This window comes from Protopterus annectens, chromosome 10.part0, assembly GCF_019279795.1.
Source record: "Protopterus annectens isolate FY-2018-M chromosome 10.part0, PAN1.0, whole genome shotgun sequence".
Classification (NCBI taxonomy): Eukaryota; Metazoa; Chordata; order Ceratodontiformes; family Protopteridae; genus Protopterus; species Protopterus annectens.
Genome location: NC_056744.1, coordinates 1,657,976,108 through 1,657,995,373, shown reverse-complemented (window position 1 = coordinate 1,657,995,373; position 19,266 = coordinate 1,657,976,108). Strand labels below are relative to the sequence as shown.

The window sequence follows — 19,266 nt, the reverse complement described above, 5'->3', positions numbered from 1 at the left end:
CAGCAGGAGTTTCAGTGGTGGGCTCAAGCTTGTCACCTCAACAAGGGACAGCCTTTTACTCAACCCACAGCCAGGCAGACATTGACAACAGATGCATCGGATTACGCCTGGGGAGCACACATAGCAGGAAAATGTATTCAGGGCGAGTGGCCCACAGAACAAAGACATCTCCACATCAATCAGAAAGAGATGCTAGCTGTACAAAATGCAATTATATCTTTCAAGGACCTGCTACATCCAGGACAACTACTACTAAAGACAGACAACACCACAGTTATGTGGTACATAATAAACAAGCAAGGGGGCAGACAAGCCATGAACTTGTGGAACACAACTTTAAACTACCAAGTTCACCTGCAGGCACAATTCCTGCCAGGAGAGAAAAACACACTGGCAGACGACCTAAGCAGAAACATCATGGATCCTCATGAATGGCAATTGCGTCCACAAATATTCAGAATGATAACACAAAAATGGGGGAAACCAGACATAGATCTGTTTGCATCCCCAATGAACTGCCAACTACAGAAATTCTGCACAAGGAGCTACCATCCACAAGCATGGAAAGTGGATGCCCTCTCATTCAGCAGGAAAAAACTACAAGTATACGCTTTCCCTCCTTTACCTCTCCTTCCAAAGGTACTCATAAAATTCAGGCAGGAAGAGCCAAAGATGATCCTGATTGCACCAGACTGGCCACGCCAGCACTGGTACCCAGTCTTAAAGAATTTAGCACAAGAACCACCCTGGATTTTGCCTCAAATCCCACAGCTGTTGACACAACACAACAATCAAATACTTCACAGCCAGCTAAAGACCTTAAATCTAGCTGCATGGAAAATTCCTTAACTAAGCAAGCATTGCCTCTCTCCAAAGCTGTTATGGATGTCATTCTGGAGGCCAGAAGGCCTAGCACCAGGAAAGCATACTTGGATAAATGGAAGAGATTCTGTGCCTGGAACCAAGCACACAGCCTTGACCCTCTTGTCCCAAACATTCCTCAGATACTTCAATACCTAACTGAGATGCAGGACAAGGGCCTCTCCTTCTCATCCATCAAGATTCATGCCTCAGCCATTTCTGCTCATTACAACACGGATCCACCAATTTTTTCAAATCCTTTGCTCAAACAGTACCTCAGAGGGGCTAAAAACATGAGACCGCCCCGTAGAGCACCTACACCAACTTGGGACCTCAACTTTGTTTTGGAAAAATTAACTTTACCTCCTTTTGGGCCAGCTAACACAGCAGAATTAAAATACATCTCTTGGAAGACTGCTCTGCTACTGGCAATAACATCAGCAAGAAAAGTTTCAGAATTACAGGCACTAATGGCAGTGGAACCTTTCCTCCTCTTCCACCAGGACAGGGTGTCCTTAAGAACTAACCCTACGTTTATGCCTAAGGTAATATCAAGTGTGGCTCTAAACCAAACTATTCACTTGCCAACCTTTTATCCAAAACCACAGAACAAAGGCGAGAGACTACTACATTCCATGGACATTCACAGACAGTTACGCTTCTACTTGGACAAAACCAAAGCTTTCAGAAAATCTGAGCAATTATTGGTAGCATACACTGCAGGAGCACAGGGAAATGCCATTTCAAAGCAGACTGTTTCAAAATGGATAGCTCACTGTATACATTTTTGCTATACCCACCATGGGAAACCTGTACCTAGCAGCATTAGATCTCACTCCACCAGGTCAACAGCCACTTCAACTGCCTACCTCAGAGGAGTACCTACCAAGGATATTTTAGAAGCAGCAACATGGAGTTCTGTACATACCTTCACCAAACATTACCATTTGCCTTTATATTCCAAATCCAGAGCTGGCTTTGCCACTGCTGTGCTGCAGGGCCTTATAGCCACCCCTAATGCCTTATAGATCCATCCACCCTACCTCAGCTTTGGGATTCCACCCAAGTGTAATGACTGCAGCAGTGTAACACGATGAACATAGTACAGTTTTGTACCTACCATAAATGTAGATGTTCGAGTGTAGACTCTGCTGCAGTCCAGGTTACCCTCCCTCCTTCCCCTCTTACTGACTGGTACGTACCTATGTCTTCTACCCTTACTACCTATGGGAGTATTTGCTGGTAGCTGTATGTTGTTTTTTGCTTTTCTTATGTATGTTTTATTAGCAATTGCAATTGCCTACATATTTAGAGTCACCTGACATCTGGGGCAAGAAAAACTGAAGAAAATGGTGTCGGCTGCATCTTATGTACCCCTGTTGCACTGACGTCAGGGAAGAAGCGACAGCAACCGACGCCAGACCATGACTTTGGAACTCAGGCCGACTGGGGAACCGCCTGACGGCAGGATAACCCAAGTGTAATGACTGCAGCAGTGTCTACACTCGAACATCTACATTTATGGTAGGTACAAAACTGTACTATTTATTGCATGCATCTGAACAAGTGGGAAAGCACACTTTGCAATGTGGTTATGATTCACTGGAGGCCCCCTGCAGGGCTGCTGTTTCGGGTTCTGTTATTAGAAGGCATGCTTGGTTAAAGGAACAAAATCTGCCTGATCATGTTAAAGCAAAATTATTAGATGCACCATTACAGCATGATACTTTGTTTGGTACTAAAGCAGAAGTATTGAAAAAATGGAGGATAAAGCAAAATTCATGCAGACAGTCAAGGATTTCTTACAGGTACAACCACCCAGATTTAGCAGAAACTGGCCTTCAAAAAATTGGTCCTTTCCAGTGTCAGACAGACCACAAAGAGGCAGATACAGGCGTCCCAGAGGCAGAGGTCAGCCCCAAGGCTCATACAGACCTAAACAATGGGGTGCTACTAACTCCAAGAGCGGAGAAGACAAATCGCAACCTCACAGGAAACAGTCCCAATGACTTTCCTCTACCAAATCCAAGCACTTCTCTATTGGCAGCCCCCTTAGGGGGAAAACTAGCTCTTTTTTCTTCAAATTGGCAAAGGATTACCCAAGACAAATGGGTACTGAACATAGTGTCCCAAGGCTACAGGTTCCATTTCCACACTTTACCAAGGTCAAAAGGTATGCCGGACCTGCCACACAATCAATGGGCAGAGGCACAAAAACAAATTACAGCCCTCATGGACCTGAGAGCCATTCAGCAAGTACCACAACAAGAACAGGGGCAAGGATTTTACTCCAGACTCTTTCTAGTACCCAGAAAGGACAAAACCTGGAGACCAATACTGGACCTATCTATACTAAACACATTTCTGGAAGTTCCAAAATTCAAGATGTTGACTCTACAGCAGCTACTGCCAATGCTGGGCAACAAGGCTTGGCTCGTAACCTTGGACCTAAAAGAGGCATACCTGCATGTCCCAATCAGACAATCTTGCAGAAGATACCTCAGATTCATAGCTGGCTCAATGCATTACCAATTCTCTGCACTGCCCTTTGGCTTATCTACTGCGTCCAGGGTCTTCACAAAATGCCTGGCACCAGTAATTGCATTTTGCAGACAAAGAGGAATTCAAATATATCCCTACTTAGACAACTGCCTAATTCAAGCAGAGAACAAAGACATTCTTCTAAAGCATCTGGTGTTTGTAAAGAGATTACTAATTGGCCTAGGGTACACAGTAAACGAAAAGAAATCAAAACTAGTGCCCTCTCAAGAGATAATATTCCTGGGTGCAAGCTTAAACACAACTACCCAGGTAGCTTATCTCACGCCAGACAAACAAAAGCATCTGACTACTTACTTCAAGACATTGGCAACAAAAACCCACTTATCTGCAAGGAAAATCCTGCAGGTCTTGGGTTTCATGGCATCCTGCATCCTACTAATTCCATATGCCAAACTGCATATGAGGAAACTACAATGGTATCTAAAAAGTGTTTGGACTCAACATTACCACAGCCTGGGGACAGTAATTGCACTCATTCCCTGCCTGCAACAGGAGGTTCGATGGTGGGCAAAAGCCTCTCACCACAACAAGGGTCTGCCATTCAGGTTACCCACAGCCAGACAGACACTGACAACGGATGCATCCGACTATGCCTGGAGGGCACATATGGCAGGAAAATGCATTCAGGGCACATGGCCTGCAAACAAAATGCATCTTTACATCTATCAAAAAGAGATGCTAGCTGTTCAAAATGCCCTGACAGCTTTCAAGGACTTGCTTCATCCAGGACCACTACTGATAAAGACAGACAACACTACGGTCATGTGGTACATATACAAGCAGGGAGGTACACATTCCTACCCCCTTTGCAGACAAGCAATGACCTTATGGGACACGGCTTTGGCTTTTCAAGTTCACCTGCAAGCACAATTCCTGCCAGGAAAAACAAATACTCTGGCAGACGAACTAAGCAGAAACCTCATGGATCCCCACAAATGGAAACTGGATCCACAAGTCTTCAACATGATAACAAGGAAATGCGGACGCCCAGACATAGATCTGTTTGCCTCCCCTCACAACTGCCAATTGCAAAGATTTTGCACAAGGATATATCACAAACAAGCATGGAAAGTGGATGCCCTATCCTTCAGCTGGAAAAATCTAACAGTATATGCTTTCTCCCTTTGCCTCTTCTTCCCAGGGTACTCCTAAAGGTCAGACAAGAGAAACCAAACATGATACTGATTGCACCAGACTGGCCACGCCAGCACTGGTACCCAATTCTGAAGAGCTTGTCTCAAGGTCCAGCATGGATATTACCTCAAATTTCTCAATTGCTGACCCAACAAAACAGTCAGATCCTGCACAGCCAACTCAGGACCTTAAATCTGGCAGCATGGCGGATAAAGTAACCATTCAGAACACTCCACTTACAAAAGCTGTTATGGACGTTATCTTGGAGGCCAGAAGGCCCAGTACCAGAAAATCTTATGCAGAGAAATGGAAGAGATTCTCTGCTTGGAACCAGGAACAAGGCATAGACACGCGTGTATCAACTATCCCCCAGATTTTATAATACCTAACTGAGATGCTAAACAAAGGCCTTTCTTTCTCATCTATTAAGGTTCATGCCTCTGCCATTTCATCCCATTACAATACGGAACTACCTATCTTTTCTCATCCTCTACTAAAACAGTACCTCAGAGGAACCAAAAACATTAGGCCTCCTAGAAGAGCACCAATTCCGGCTTGGGACCTCAATTATGTTTTGGAAAAACTCACACTGCCTCCCTTCGAGCCAGCATCAACAGCAGATATAAAATTCTTATCCTGGAAAACAGCTCTGCTCTTAGCAATAGCCTCTGCAAGACGAGTCTCAGAGCTACAAGCACTCATGGCTGTGGAACCTTTCATTAATTTCTATCCAGACAGGGTTTCCCTGAGGACAAACCCTACATTTATGCCTAAGGTGGTTTCCAGTGTGGCCCTTAACCAAACCATTAACTTGCCAACTTTTTATCCTAATCCACAGAACAAGGGTGAGAAAATTCTGCATTCTTTGGACATACACAGGCAGCTGAGATCCTACTTGGACAGAACTAAAGTTTTCAGAAAAACTGAGCAGCTTTTGGTATCATATGCTGCAAGTTCATAGGGAAAGGCTATCTCAAAACAGACTATTTCTAAATGGATAGGCCATTGCATCCATTTCTGCTATTTACAACATGGCAAATCAGTGCCTAAGGACATTAGGCCTCATTCCACCAGAGCAGCAGCCACTTCAGCAGCCTTCCTCAGAGGAGTACCAACCAAAGATATCTTAGAGGCTGCAACTTGGAGTTCAGTGCACACTTTCACAAAGCACTACCATTTACCTCTCTATTTTAAGTCCAGGGCAGGCTTTGCCACTGCAGTTCTGCAGGGCCTCATAGCCTCTCCAAATCCTATTTAGACCAGCCACCCTACCTCAGCTTTGGGATTCAACCCAAGAGTAATGACTGCAACAGTGAAATACGATGAACATAGTACAGTTGTGTACCTACCATAAATGTAGATGTTCGAGTGTATTCACTGTTGCAGTCCAGGTTACCCACGCACCATCCCCCCTTTCCTTTGTGGGATCTATCTACACTTCTCTATCCTATACTACCTTTTTGGTGTATTTGCTTGTAGATGAAAGACATGTTATTTTTGTGCATGTATTTTTATTGGCATATTCTTTCAGCCTTCCTATTTAGGGGCACCTGACATCTGGGGCAAGAAAAACTGAAGAAAATGGCGTCAGCTGCTTCTTTTATACCCCTGGTGCACTGACGTCAGGGAAGAGGCGACAGCAACTGAAGCCGGACCTAGACTTTGGAATCGGGCCGAATACGGGTAGCCTGCCAGCAGGATAACCCAAGAGTAATGACTGCAACAGTGAATACACTCGAACATCTACATTTATGGTAGGTACACATCTGTACTTTTTTTTTTTTTTTTTTTGCTGTATTACGGAGCTGTCTATAAATTTGATTTGCTTGAGTTCTACATTTTTGCCGTTCTTCCCATGCTCTGTCCCTAGAGAGGAGTTTGTTTAGTGTGCTTTGTTAACCAGGGGGCATGATTAAGCTTAGTTCGCTTGGTGCAAAGAGGAGCTACGCTATTTGTTGTAGTCAGAAATACTTTATTGAAATCTACAGCATCATCCAAGGGCAAAGTTTTTATTGGGGTCCAGTTTTGAGCTTGTAGGGTATTGATAAATATGTTTTGGTCAAAGAGGGTGAGATTTCTGAAAGTTCTGTACGAGTTAGGTTTTGGGATTTGTATTTGAGTTCTATGGGTAAAGACGGGTAAGTGATCACTCAAAGTGATAGGGATGGTGCCAGAGTTGGAGTAATAGTGGAGGTGAGATATGGAAATCCAATCTAGTGTAGATTCTGCTTGGGTATGTAAAGCACGAGTAGGTTTTGTGATTAGCTGTGTGAAACTATGTAGATTAATGCTGGTAGCAGGAGCTTTAATGGTTGGGTTTTCCCAGTTAATGTTAGTCTCACCTAAAATAATAGTTTCCTCGAGATATATTTTCATTTATCTAGCATAAGAAATTTTCTAGATAGGAGATGTTTTTATCTGGAGGAATATAAATAACACCAATACAGAGTTGTTTGCTGGGATTTAGTTGAAGACATGAGATTAGGATCTCAAGGTTATTGAAAGTAGGGACATGGGATAGACTGACATAGTTAATGAGTTTCGATAAATTAAGGCTACACCTCCACCTTTTTTGTTTGGTCTGTTATTACGTAGAACGTTGTTTTTAGGAGCGAGGATTTCAGTGTCTGATATGTGTTTTTAGCCAGGTTTTTGTTATAGCTACTAATCTGGGGACTGGTGACGTAGCCAGGATTGGAATTCAGTAATTTTGTTACAAAGGCTATGTGCAGTAATTGCTGTGAAAGCTAGAACCTGGTTTTTAGAGGATTGAGTGTTACTTGGCAGTTTAGTTGGGATGAATATCTCCACGTTGAGATAAAGCAAGGTGATGATGTAGTACTGTTTGAAATTGGAGGCCTTCTGTTAAAGGGATCTGTTTACTATTTGTGGGGAAAAATAGGGGTTTGGTTAGATGTAGGGTGCTGCTTACTAGTAGTGATGTTGAGATATTACAGTAAACTATAAAGAGAAGTTTGTAATGGTGTAGCAAGTGTAGCAGATGTTCGAGGTGTTATATTCAATTGGATGTTGGGGGTTGGGTGTTAGATGGAAAGACGTTGGATAGCAGGGGTATAAGCATATACAGGGTGAAAAGGGACCATATTTGCAATTTTACAAGTTAAGAGTGAGAAACTGAGTGTGAGAGTTTGACTAGCTAAGGGTAACATATATGTGAATGACGTAATTAATAGCAACTCACAGGTACCAAATTCCGATAAACAAGAAGTCAGAATTTAAAAATTTATTGTAGTGTTGCTAATATGTTTAAAAAAAAGCAGTATAGAACATTTTAGTTAGCTAATCAGTATGTGTCTGTGGTTATGGTGAATATATGACATAACTATGTATTTGTAATAAAATATTCTCTTTCCTTAGGTATCAGAAAAACAGAATGCAGTCAGACTTGCAGTCAGCAGTCATTGCTTGGGGCACCAAAATTACATCACCCAACACAAACACTGCAGCAGTGCGCTCAGACTGGGAATGGCTATGATGGACTTCATCTTGGTCCTCTACCACAGATCCCCCCAGGATATAAGAGGAAAAAGAGCTCTGACCTTGACACAAGTCAAAAAGCTCACACAGAGACAAAACCATATAAATGTGCTGAATGTAGTAAATGTTTCACATATCTTAGTAAACTCCAACGGCATCTCTCTACTCACACGGGAGAGAAACCATTTAAGTGTGCTGAATGCAGTAAGAGCTTTGCACACAAGTGGCACCTGAAATCTCATCAGTCCTCTCATACTGGGTATAAACCCCATAAATGTGTTGAATGCAGCAAATGCTTTTCAAGGAAGTGTGAACTGGTCCGACATCAACTTACTCACATGGGACTAAAACCTTATAAATGTGCTCAGTGCAGCAAATCTTTCACACAAATCAGTACTCTAAGACAGCATCAGGCCCTTCACTCGGAAGACAAGCCATGTAAATGTGCTGAATGCAGCAAGTGTTTTGCACAAAAGCAACAGCTAAGACGCCACCAGCACACTCACGCAGAAAATAAACCATATAAATGCACTGAGTGCAGTAAAAGCTTCACCTGTATGAGTTACCTTCAACAGCATCGCTTTAGTCACAGTGGGGAGAAGCCTTATAAATGTGCCGAATGTAGTAAGAGTTTTTCATGTAGCAGTAATCTGGTGCGCCACCAGGCAGTTCACACTGGGGAGAAGCCGTACAAATGTACTGAATGCGGAAAATGTTTTTCACAGAGCAGTACATTAATGCAGCACCAGACCATTCACACAGGAGACAAACCATACCAATGCACTGAATGCAGTAAATGTTTCTCACGTAGCACGACTCTGATGCGCCATCGTGCCATTCACACAGGACAGAGACCGTATAAATGTACTGAATGCAGTAAGTGTTTTATAGATAAAAGTCATCTCCTGAGACATAAAAAAACTCACAATTCTAGGTACACTGCTGTTATTGAGAATATCACTCTTGACAAAGATAGAACCAACACTGATTGCACGAACATTTAATCCCTAATTTAGGAAAGGAATCTATTCCTGCCACAGTATTAAAAGCCCTAGACATTTGGAGAAGTGAAAAAAAGCCAAACTGATGTGCAAAATCCTTATTTTCATCAATCTTCAATTGTATTAGGCTGAATAATGAGCAAAAATGATACCCATGTAGTTACAGTGCCAAAAGGAGTAACCAAGCTAATTAAAAAAAAAATTTAAAGCATATTTAAATATGCTACTAACAGAGGTGTGGCTCCTTACATGTGAGAAGAATGCTGTTAGCAAACTTCAAAGGCTGAAGCACTGCTGATTTTATGGATTTCAGCTATGCTCTAAATTAGGAATGGAGTCCCCTCCTACAACATCATTAATACCCCTGTAATGTGGAGATGTTAAAAGTGAAGAAAAGTGTATAAATGTGCTGACAGCAGCAAGCATTCTTCAGAAGTTACAGTATCAGCAGATGTTGATGGGGAAAATGTGCAAATACTCTGAATGCAGTAAGTGGCAAGGTGTTTTAAATATAAAAAAAATCCCTAAAATCCAGCCAGGTCATTTCCAGAGGAAAAGCACAATATGTATGTAAATCGAAAAATACAATAATTTGGCAAAATTGTTACACAGGGACTGTGCATGCCATAGATGTCTACCTTCAATCTCCAACATGTGGAACAGTAACTCTCATAATGTGAAACAAATGGGCAAAATGTGGAATGGTTACCAACAATGTTCACAGCATGGTTAAAAAAAAACTGATAATTCATACTTACAAAAAGCTCTGTTAATGAATTAATATGCTTCAGTATTAATTACCATGTAGAACTGTTAAAACATTCTTAATGTCTGTGACAAACCCTGGAGAACCTGCACAGAAAATGGAATTTTTAAGACTTAAGTGACAAATGTTCCTCATAACAAATTATGATGCAGATACACCAATATACAAGTAGCTGCGAAGAATTAGAAACATGAACTACGAAGAATTACTAGAAATGAAGAAATAATGATGATAAGAACAGTTAAAGCAGAAACAAGAAAATGTAAGTTGTAGAAATAACTACATCTACTGATCACAGTGTTCTGTATACGGAGAAGCTGGATATTAGGACATGCAAGCAGAAAGTAAGGTAATATGGAATAAACCAACACCAGCATACTTCCAGAGCAGCTTAACTAAAATAATAATAATAATAATAAAAAAAAAAACAATCCAGACATAGTTCAGAATGTTTCTGATACAGCTTCTGTATGAACTACAGAAGGTAGTAATTCTGGTTACATTCTGGGTGCTGAGATGAGCACTCTTGGTAAATAGCACAGTTTGAAGAATCACTGATTTCATGAACTTTGTATCCTGACTTAAGAATGATATTAATTTCTATCACAACATTAAAAAACGTAAAACATTTGATAAATTAAAAAAAAAAATGCACATGTGCTGAATGCAGTATTTCTTTTTTGCAGAAGCGTTGTTTACTCTCACACAGGTCTGAATTAAGAGTTGGCATCAGCAAGAGAAAGAAAATCGTATTGTTGCAACTCAGTTTATTTTCAAGTATTGGTAAGTACCTTCGTATGACAGACCCTGTTTTTACAAAATCTCACCAAGACGACACTGATATACAGACTGCATTTTATATCATGGAGAATGATAAAATCATGAAAAAGAAGACCTGGTGTACAGATCCCAGGAAAAAGTGTCCTGTCCTGGTGATTGCAGTGCTGCCAGGATTGGAAATAGCAGCGTAAAATCCACAGCATGAAAACATCTCTACCACAGTGTACGCTAGGCTCAGAGCAAGAGTGGACCTTCTGCAGTGAAGAATGTAGTATTCCACAAAAACTGACAGGCTAAGCAAGAGGCATGCAGAAAATAGTGAACAGCTATGGAGAAGAAGGGAATAATGTACTGCTACTGTTATGCAAATAAAAAGTACTCCTACCGTTACACAAAAACTACCGTTACGCAAAAAAAAAAGAATTTTCAGACACAGGGTTACTGTTATTCAAGGGGGGGGGCAGAATTTCCAGACACAGGATATAGAGCAAGGGTAAGGGAGAGATTAGAAGAAAGAAAAGCACCTGCACAAGAAAAAACGTTAAAAACTACAAATAATGTAAGATTCTTGAAACAACAAATCAGAACAAAACATTACATTCATAATGAAACTGCAGGATACCAGGAAAAGAAAGCAACAGATGTTGTGAAACAAGGTTTTAAAAAAAACAAAAAATGATCGAATGTTATAAAAAGAAACCTGGGCATGTAAAAGAAAAAGATATCTGATAGTTTGCGATATTTATGCACAAAACACAGCCTAACTAATGAGTATGAAAAATACATCTTAAAAAGTATTTGATAAAAGATATAGGCAAAGGCATCCAAGTATGGTACATTTCACAATTTAAAAAAAGAAAGATGGAATGTAATTGATAAAATGTGGTTGAATGAGGCAGAGATTAAACAAACAGAAATTGAAGTGGCAGACCATGTGCAAAGCGATGGATTTAATGTGAAAGCTGTGGCACAGGTGATATTGCATATTGATGGATGAAGACATTTAATGTGGAAGCTGTGGCACAGGTGATATTGCATATTGATGGATGAAGAAATTTAATGTGGAAGCTCTGGCACAGGTGATATTGCATATTGATGGATGAAGACATTTAATGTGGAAACTGTGGCACAGGTGATATTGCATATTGATGGATGAAGACATTTAATGTGGAAGCTGTGGCACAGGTGATTTTGCATATTGATGGATGAAGACATCCCCAAATGGAGAACAGCAGATCGAGCAGTACGCATCTGAAGACTATACATCACAAAATTATGTTCAGGAACTTTCTGTAGGGTACTAGTTAGAACTGCTGAACAAGAGAATGAGCAAGAAGTTGTTGAAACTGTGAAATATGTAATATAATGTGTTGGGCCAATGAGACTCCAGATGAAAGAGCAACAGCTGGAAGAGAATGCATCTGAAGATATGACACTGGATGATATTCTGCATCTTTCAGTAGGACACAGAAAAGCAATACCTTACTAAAAGGATCCAAGACCTAAACAACCTGTCCTATATGGGACCAACTCAGAGCACTGCCACTATACTCAATATCCTACAGACTGCTAGGAGGTGACCTGTTTCTGGCATCCTCTGGCCTGATACTGGTGGATTTACTGTACATCAAGTCAGATCGCATTAGAAACATTGTTTAGGAAGCTAAACCTCTTCCGCAACCTCAGCAAAACTGGAGGCACAGTTATATCTCACAGAAGGTATCACTACTCTGAGACAGACTCCCCATCCATATAAAGTGAAGTTCATCCCTGTCCATATAGTCAAGTGCAACTTGGATCTGTGGATGAGAAACCAAAACTTTACAGGATGACTGCTACTAATGGACAGAGGCAGCTCCTAAATACTTTAACCCATGCATGGGTCCCATCAAATTATCAATGCTATGATCCCAATTAGTCTCATTAGGGGATAGTACATAATCATCAATCATGGGATGGGTAAGACCAATCTCTAATCAAATGAGATTGGTTAATTCAAGCACAAAAAAGGGAAATTAGCTAGGCTTAAAATGGTCTGCAAGAGCAGCTAGCCTACGAATGAAACTGAGACTCTCATAATAGTCCAGTTGCACAGCAAGGGAAACAGCAAGAAGCAGAGAGCAAGCTGGATGCTGTTAGTCTAGAAGAGAATGATCTAAGACAAAACCTGATTAGTTTAATAGACATATAAAGATAGATGGAAGAAATAGAGTTCGGCAAGTAGATAAGTTTCAAAATATTAGAAGACTGGTGAAACAGCTCAACACAGTAATCAGGACTATTAAGAGAAATTCAAGTGATACAACAAGAATAAATAGGCGATACTACTGGGCAGCTAAACTAATGAGATAAAGTATTGCCACAAAAACAAAGAATAACAAAGGAAAGGAAGGTAACAAGTAGATTGCCAGTGTGAAAGCAGTAAATAGAAAAAACTATAAAGCAAGTTGTACAAGAAGTATCACAGTTAGAATACACAAAATGGAACAGATGGTCAAAAATTCTTCGAAATATATATGTGATAAAAGCAACACAAAGCCTCAAAACAGAAGAGGATTTAGCATCCACTATTTCCAATCGTAAACTAAAAATATCAGTGCAAGCAGAAAAACTTGAAAGGTATGCAGATAAAGGAAGAGTATCAAAAACTAGTTTTATGAAGAATTGGGAAACTAGGCAAAAGTAATAAAAATACCACCACCTCCAAAAAATGAGGAAATGTACATTTTGGAGAAGAATTTTAAAGTCCCCATTGAACCTAAGATTCCAAATGGACAGAAGATTTAAAAGAAATACCAATTCCAAATATTGAAGATAAGACATTGGAGGAAGAAACAAAGAGAAAATTGAGACCTAATTGAGAAAAACTCCTAACTGGAAAAACTGAGATCTAGATGCTGTACCTAATTTGTGGCTAAAGGTAGTGAAATCTGTTTTTAGCGTAAAGTCTAGAAACCAGCCTTTTTTCAAAGACATCTCATTTACTTTTTATGGATGATTTCAAACTATGTAGCTCATCAGATGAGGATCTGGAAGCACAGCTACAAATGTTTAAAACTTTCTCAGGTGCTATAAAGGTGACATTTGGTCTTGATAAATGTGCAAACATTTTAGCAGGAAAATTGAAGACTCAAGAAAATATAAATTTGGGGGAGGAATGTGATTTAAAAGAGTTGTAACATGAAGGACTATATAACTCTGGGAATATATGAAGGGACAGTAATGCAGCATGAAAAAATGAGCACATAGGGGTTGTAGAAGACTGAAATTAATACCAAAAACTGTTTTGATATCTAAGAACAAAGTTGTAAATCATCTTGCATTTCCTGTTGTCCTGTTTTCATTTAGAGCTTTGGAGTGATCACCTTAACCCCAACAGGGTTGACTAAAACTTTATGGGGGGAGCACTTCATGCCCATCAAAGTGTTTTTTTAAGATAATATATCACTCACTCTAAAGGAGAAGTGAGCCTTTTTGAAATTGACTACATATATAGGTCAATGAGTGTGGGACTTATTTATTGACATTGAATGATACAGACATGGTGAACGTTCTAAATCATGAAGAAAAGATTGCTCAGGTGTCAGAAACTTTTAGGAAGGGAGCAGGAAATGGAAATCAAACTGGAAATTAACAAAAGAACAGGCACAACCAGAACATGAAAATAGAGACAAAAACAGAGTACAAAGAATGTGATCAGAGAAAAAGTTAAACTGGAAAGCCCAAAGTTATAGTGGCAAGAACTGAAAACTGTTGGAACAACCACATGTTTGTCAGGAATTGATGCATGAATGTCTCAGGTGAAATTAATTTAAACCAAAAGTTGAAAGGATAATATTGGCAGCACAAGGTAGTAGACTACATACACGATGGTGCACAAAATGTATAGAAAAGGCAGGAGATGTAGAACAAATGTAGGTTCTACAGTGCAGATGTAGAACAATTGTACATCTTGTTACTCATTGCAATACTCATACTTAACGTCAAAACAATGTGATAAGGTTGTTATCCTGGAGACTGGATAAACATTACAACATACAGGCACTTGAGAAGCATTCAAAACATTAGCCACAAAAGATCGTTGGAATTGAAAATCTCATGAGATAATTCAATGTCAGCAGCTAAGAAGATAGCAGAAAAGGAAACCAGATATAGTAGTCGAAAAGAAAGACAAAAGCAGTATTGTTTATTGTACCCAGTGACCATAGTGTCTTACAGACTCGAAGACAAAGTTATAAAACATTAGGACATGCAAGCAGAAACAAGAGCAAAATGGAATAAGGACACCTAAAAAGTTGCAGTGATAGTAGGAGCAACTGGGATAATAAAAATATCTAGTCCTATTTAAAGATACTACCAAAACAAGTAGTCCCATAAGAACTACCTCAAAAGGAAATACTGGGTACACTGAGGAAAAACAGTTTTGACAAACGTCAAATATTGAAGCAAAACTAATGTCATGAACTTTAATTATGCCCTGACACTGGAATGTGGCCAGTTCTTGTCACAGTATTAAACTAGATATCTGGAAAAATTAAAGCTGAAAAAAGCATTTGATAACACTCCATAGTCTAGACTGAAGAGTGCTTACAGATTTATAAGATTAACCACACACTGAAATATTACACAGCAGTTACAATATGGCATTACATTTAGAACAGACTGCAAAAAAAGGGCAAATTATTATCCCAGGTGTAAGCAGCCACTAAAGAATTTTCCAGAGTGATTCTTTGTCACCATTGCTGCTTTGTGTTGTCCTCTAATTAGTATTGTTTATTTAACAGATTAATATACAGATACAGTCTGACTTTTTAAAAAACAATTCTGTCAGATAGTATCTATTTCTTATGGATCATCCAAAAGTGAGTAGCAACTCTAAATGGTTAACACTTTTTTTAAATTATATAAAATGACAAACTGGCTCTGACAGATGACTGAAAGGAATATTTATTGTAAGAAGACTGAAGCATCCAGAAAATATCAATTCAGGAGAGGAATGTTACCTAAAGAACTGGAAAAGGGATATGTATAACTATCTGGGAATATTTGAAGGGGCAACAATAAAACAAAAGTGAGAACAAAGCTTAGTAGGCTAAAACTATTAATGAAACTCCATCGCCATCAAAAAATAAAGTTCAAGCTGAAACTCAGCTTGTCCTCTCTGTTTTAATTTATAGCTTTTACATAATTGGCCCCCAAAGGTGATGGATCAGGAGCTATGAAAATAAGACGAATGTTTATTAAATGATGTATAAAAACATATTTGGCAAGATTATATATCCCTTGGCCTGAAAGAGATATTGGTTTCTTTGAAAGTGATTAAATGTGTTGGGCAGCAATATACATTTGCTTGAGTTATTTATTGTATCTTACATTTGTTTACCAGGAAAGTCTGAGTGGACACAGGTCCTTTTTTAGCAGAGGCCCGTGGAGAAAAGCCCCAGTTAAAGTATTGCAAATATTGCAGAAACTAAAATTAACAAAGATGAAAATATTCACAAACAGTTGCATAATGCTGGATATTATAAATTATGTATTAGAAAATATTTAAATCACACCTTTTGCATGAATATTTACAGTTTAGTGGAGAGAGAATGGTTTCCAGACCTTTACCACTCTTTGTGTATTTATTTATATTCCATAATTAGCTCACATAGGAAAGGATGTACCTCACACTTGTACATGTATGGTAAACAATTGAATGAGAGAGAGTCTATTTTCCAGACATTGCTACATGTCATGTATGTATATATAAACTATTTAAATAAGAAAGAGGTTAGTCTGATTGAGGACAAAATAATGGAGAATGATGTATCACAGTGGGTTGTATTTAGTTAAGGAGTAAGAGGTTAGGTTTATCCAGGGCTGTTGCAAGAATAGAGCCAAGTATCCATTAAGTCTGCTTTTAGGAGTTCTTTTTAAATTGTGTTATAGCAAAGTTTGGGGTTATTTGGCTTGTGAGTTTGTTCCAAATTGAGTTTGAGAAGAGCGAGTCTCTGGCAGTATTGTTAGCTTTGGTACCATCTAGAAGAAGTTTTTTAGTGGATCTTAGGGTTCTTGAGGCGGCGATTAGTTGTATAAAACTTTGGAAAGATGTGGTTTTTCAGATTGATACAGCATTTTGTGGGCAAAGTGTAATAGTTGGGGAAGTTCTAACCATTTTAGCTAAGTGACATACAGTGATGTGCCCTGTGTGCGGCACCAGTACCAAACTTGGCAACGTTATTGTGACAAGATTCCAGTTTCTTTAGGTCCATTTTGTGGAAGTTGTTTAGCATGGGGAGGCATATAGAAGAGCTGACAACAAGTGTGTGCAAGTGACGGTAGCTTTTGTATCCATTAGAAATTGTTTGTTTCTGTATAGAAAACCTAGATTTTTGTGGACCTGCTTGATGGATTGAGCCGATTAGCAGATTTATTTTAGAAGGGATTAGGTCCAAAAAAAAACGGACCAAAAATGCAGCGACAGAAAATACTTAAGAGCATAATAAGCAGTATAAGGATCATGATCAGAAGGAAAGAAACTAGGAATGACTACAGTTACGGCGTCAGGTATACAAGACTACTGAAGCGAGCATGTGTTGATCAAAATGTGATGTATGAATGGACAAGGAGAGGTGAATGTAAAGCAGAAGATGAATGAGTAATGATGGTAGCTCAAGGCAATTAAAGCGATACATGTCGGTTTCCCAAAATATCAATAGAGTTGATATTCAGAACTAGAAACATTTTCACATCTTATTGCCGGCTGCAATATATTTATGGCTAAGATAGCTGTATACTGAAAGGCACACTGATGTGTCAAGACTGCCACACTGGAGTCTGTAAGACATTGCAGTATACACACAGTTACAAAGTGTTGGAAACATGAACAACAAAGAACTACTGAAATGAAGAAGTAATGATGATGCAAAGTCATCCAATGTCAACAGTAAGAAAGTAGAAGCAAGAAAACCAGTTATTGCCATTGAAAAAAACTAAAGGATAAAACCAACGTTAATTGTTGAAATACATGTACCTCATGACTAGTTGTATATATTGGACCTAGGCAGTTTTCATGCTGTGTCATAAAACACTTTTTATACATGCATAAATGCATATGCTATTTTGGATTCATCATCCCGGTTGTTTTTGAATGTATATTTATCTGCTACATCATTTTAAATTATATTTATGTTTAATAACACACATTTTGTTCTGGTGTTTGTTTTAAATATCAGTTGTCTTGAACATTTTATTTTTTTTTTCAGCAAGAAGTGGAAAAAAAATTAACCAATAATAATAAAATTACACATTTCAGAACAAGTTAAATGCAAAACACCACTTGAGCTGCAGACGTCACAACCAGTCAATTTCCATACATGTCAATTGCAACCACTTTATTGACTGTATATGTCTCATATTGAAGTACTGCAAAATTAAGTTATTGCAACTTGCTTTACAGAAATGCACACAAGTTCTGCAAGGCAAAATAATGATTGTTTCACTTGATTATGACAAAAGGAGGATTTTTTTTATCCACAGGCACTATAACCAGAAACTATACCCATATTGCTGACTGTATGCACCTCATATGTCTGACTGTGGTTAAAAAAATAATACTGTGCCAAGCAATGGCAGAGTGGGGGAAAAAAAACCTTACTATTGCCCAGGTAGCCTAGGTGTGATTAGTGGTTCAGGCAGCTCGATAACTTCACAGGACTGGATAGAGTGCCCATCTTTGGGAAGGATATTTTGGTTTCGTCATCTTACAGAGCCCTTGTGTAGACTGATCACTGAGCTGTGTTGGATGAGTAACCTGAGGAGAAATAGGTTCACTTGGGCAGTCAGGCTACGCCACCTGGCCCAGCCTGCACAGATGCACTGTGAAATGTCAGCATGGGTTTTGGGACTTGGTTCAGCAGGATAAATTGCTCATTTGCTTCAGTATAATAGTGCACCACTTGTCCCATCTTGCTGTGCAGTGCTGGCAGCTGCAAGCCCTAGAGCCTGCCAAAGAATTGGGGAACTCGGTAAGTAGATACCGTCCAAGTAGAGGCCATCCCAGTGCAGGTCACACTGAGGATGCTGACAAGGAGTGGGACTTGCAGCTGTAGGAATCAAGCTAAGATGTGCCTGAAGTCAGCAATGGTGGGATAAAAAAATAAAATTCTAATACTATTACTACTACTACTAATAATAATAATAATAAAGGTGAGACTAATGTATTTCAATTTTGTTTCACACAAATACAAAGTACACTAAAGTTTTCTAATTTATTTCATAGGAATGCAGACTAGTCTTACAAAGCCAGGTTAATGACTACTTAAAATTGAGTGAATGGCAAAAGAATACATTACTTTCATCCACAAACAGCCCCCTGTCAGTTTTACCCACTCTGTTGATGTGTAATCCTCAGATGTCTGTGATAAAAATGAATGGCTACAGTAATATTTTTATTTTTTTTCCACACAAACCTATATTGTTCACAGTGTTCTTATATATTTCTGCGTACTTCATACAGATGAAAACTTGTCCTGCAAGGCTTGATTAATGAGACCAAGCAACAAACATGTAAGGTGCTTTCATTTACCCTACCCATATATTATACACAATTCATTTACTGTGTACACCACAGATATCTGTCTGTGATAAAAAAAAAAAAAATTAGTCAGTGCTTCTGTA

General features: G+C 39.1%; 1 protein-coding gene across 1 annotated transcript in view; it reads left to right on the top strand.

The window, feature by feature from the left end:
* The window catches only part of LOC122814382 (zinc finger protein 850-like), a 221,475-nt gene extending 203,700 nt beyond the window's left edge, over window positions 1–17,775 (top strand). Inside the window, exon 11 of the mRNA XM_044086966.1 lies at window positions 7,936–17,775. Within this exon, the coding sequence (XP_043942901.1) occupies window positions 7,936–9,059 (1,124 nt within the window). The 3' untranslated portion in view covers window positions 9,060–17,775. The remainder of the gene's footprint in view (window positions 1–7,935) is intronic.
* The last annotated feature ends 1,491 nt before the right edge of the window (window positions 17,776–19,266 follow it).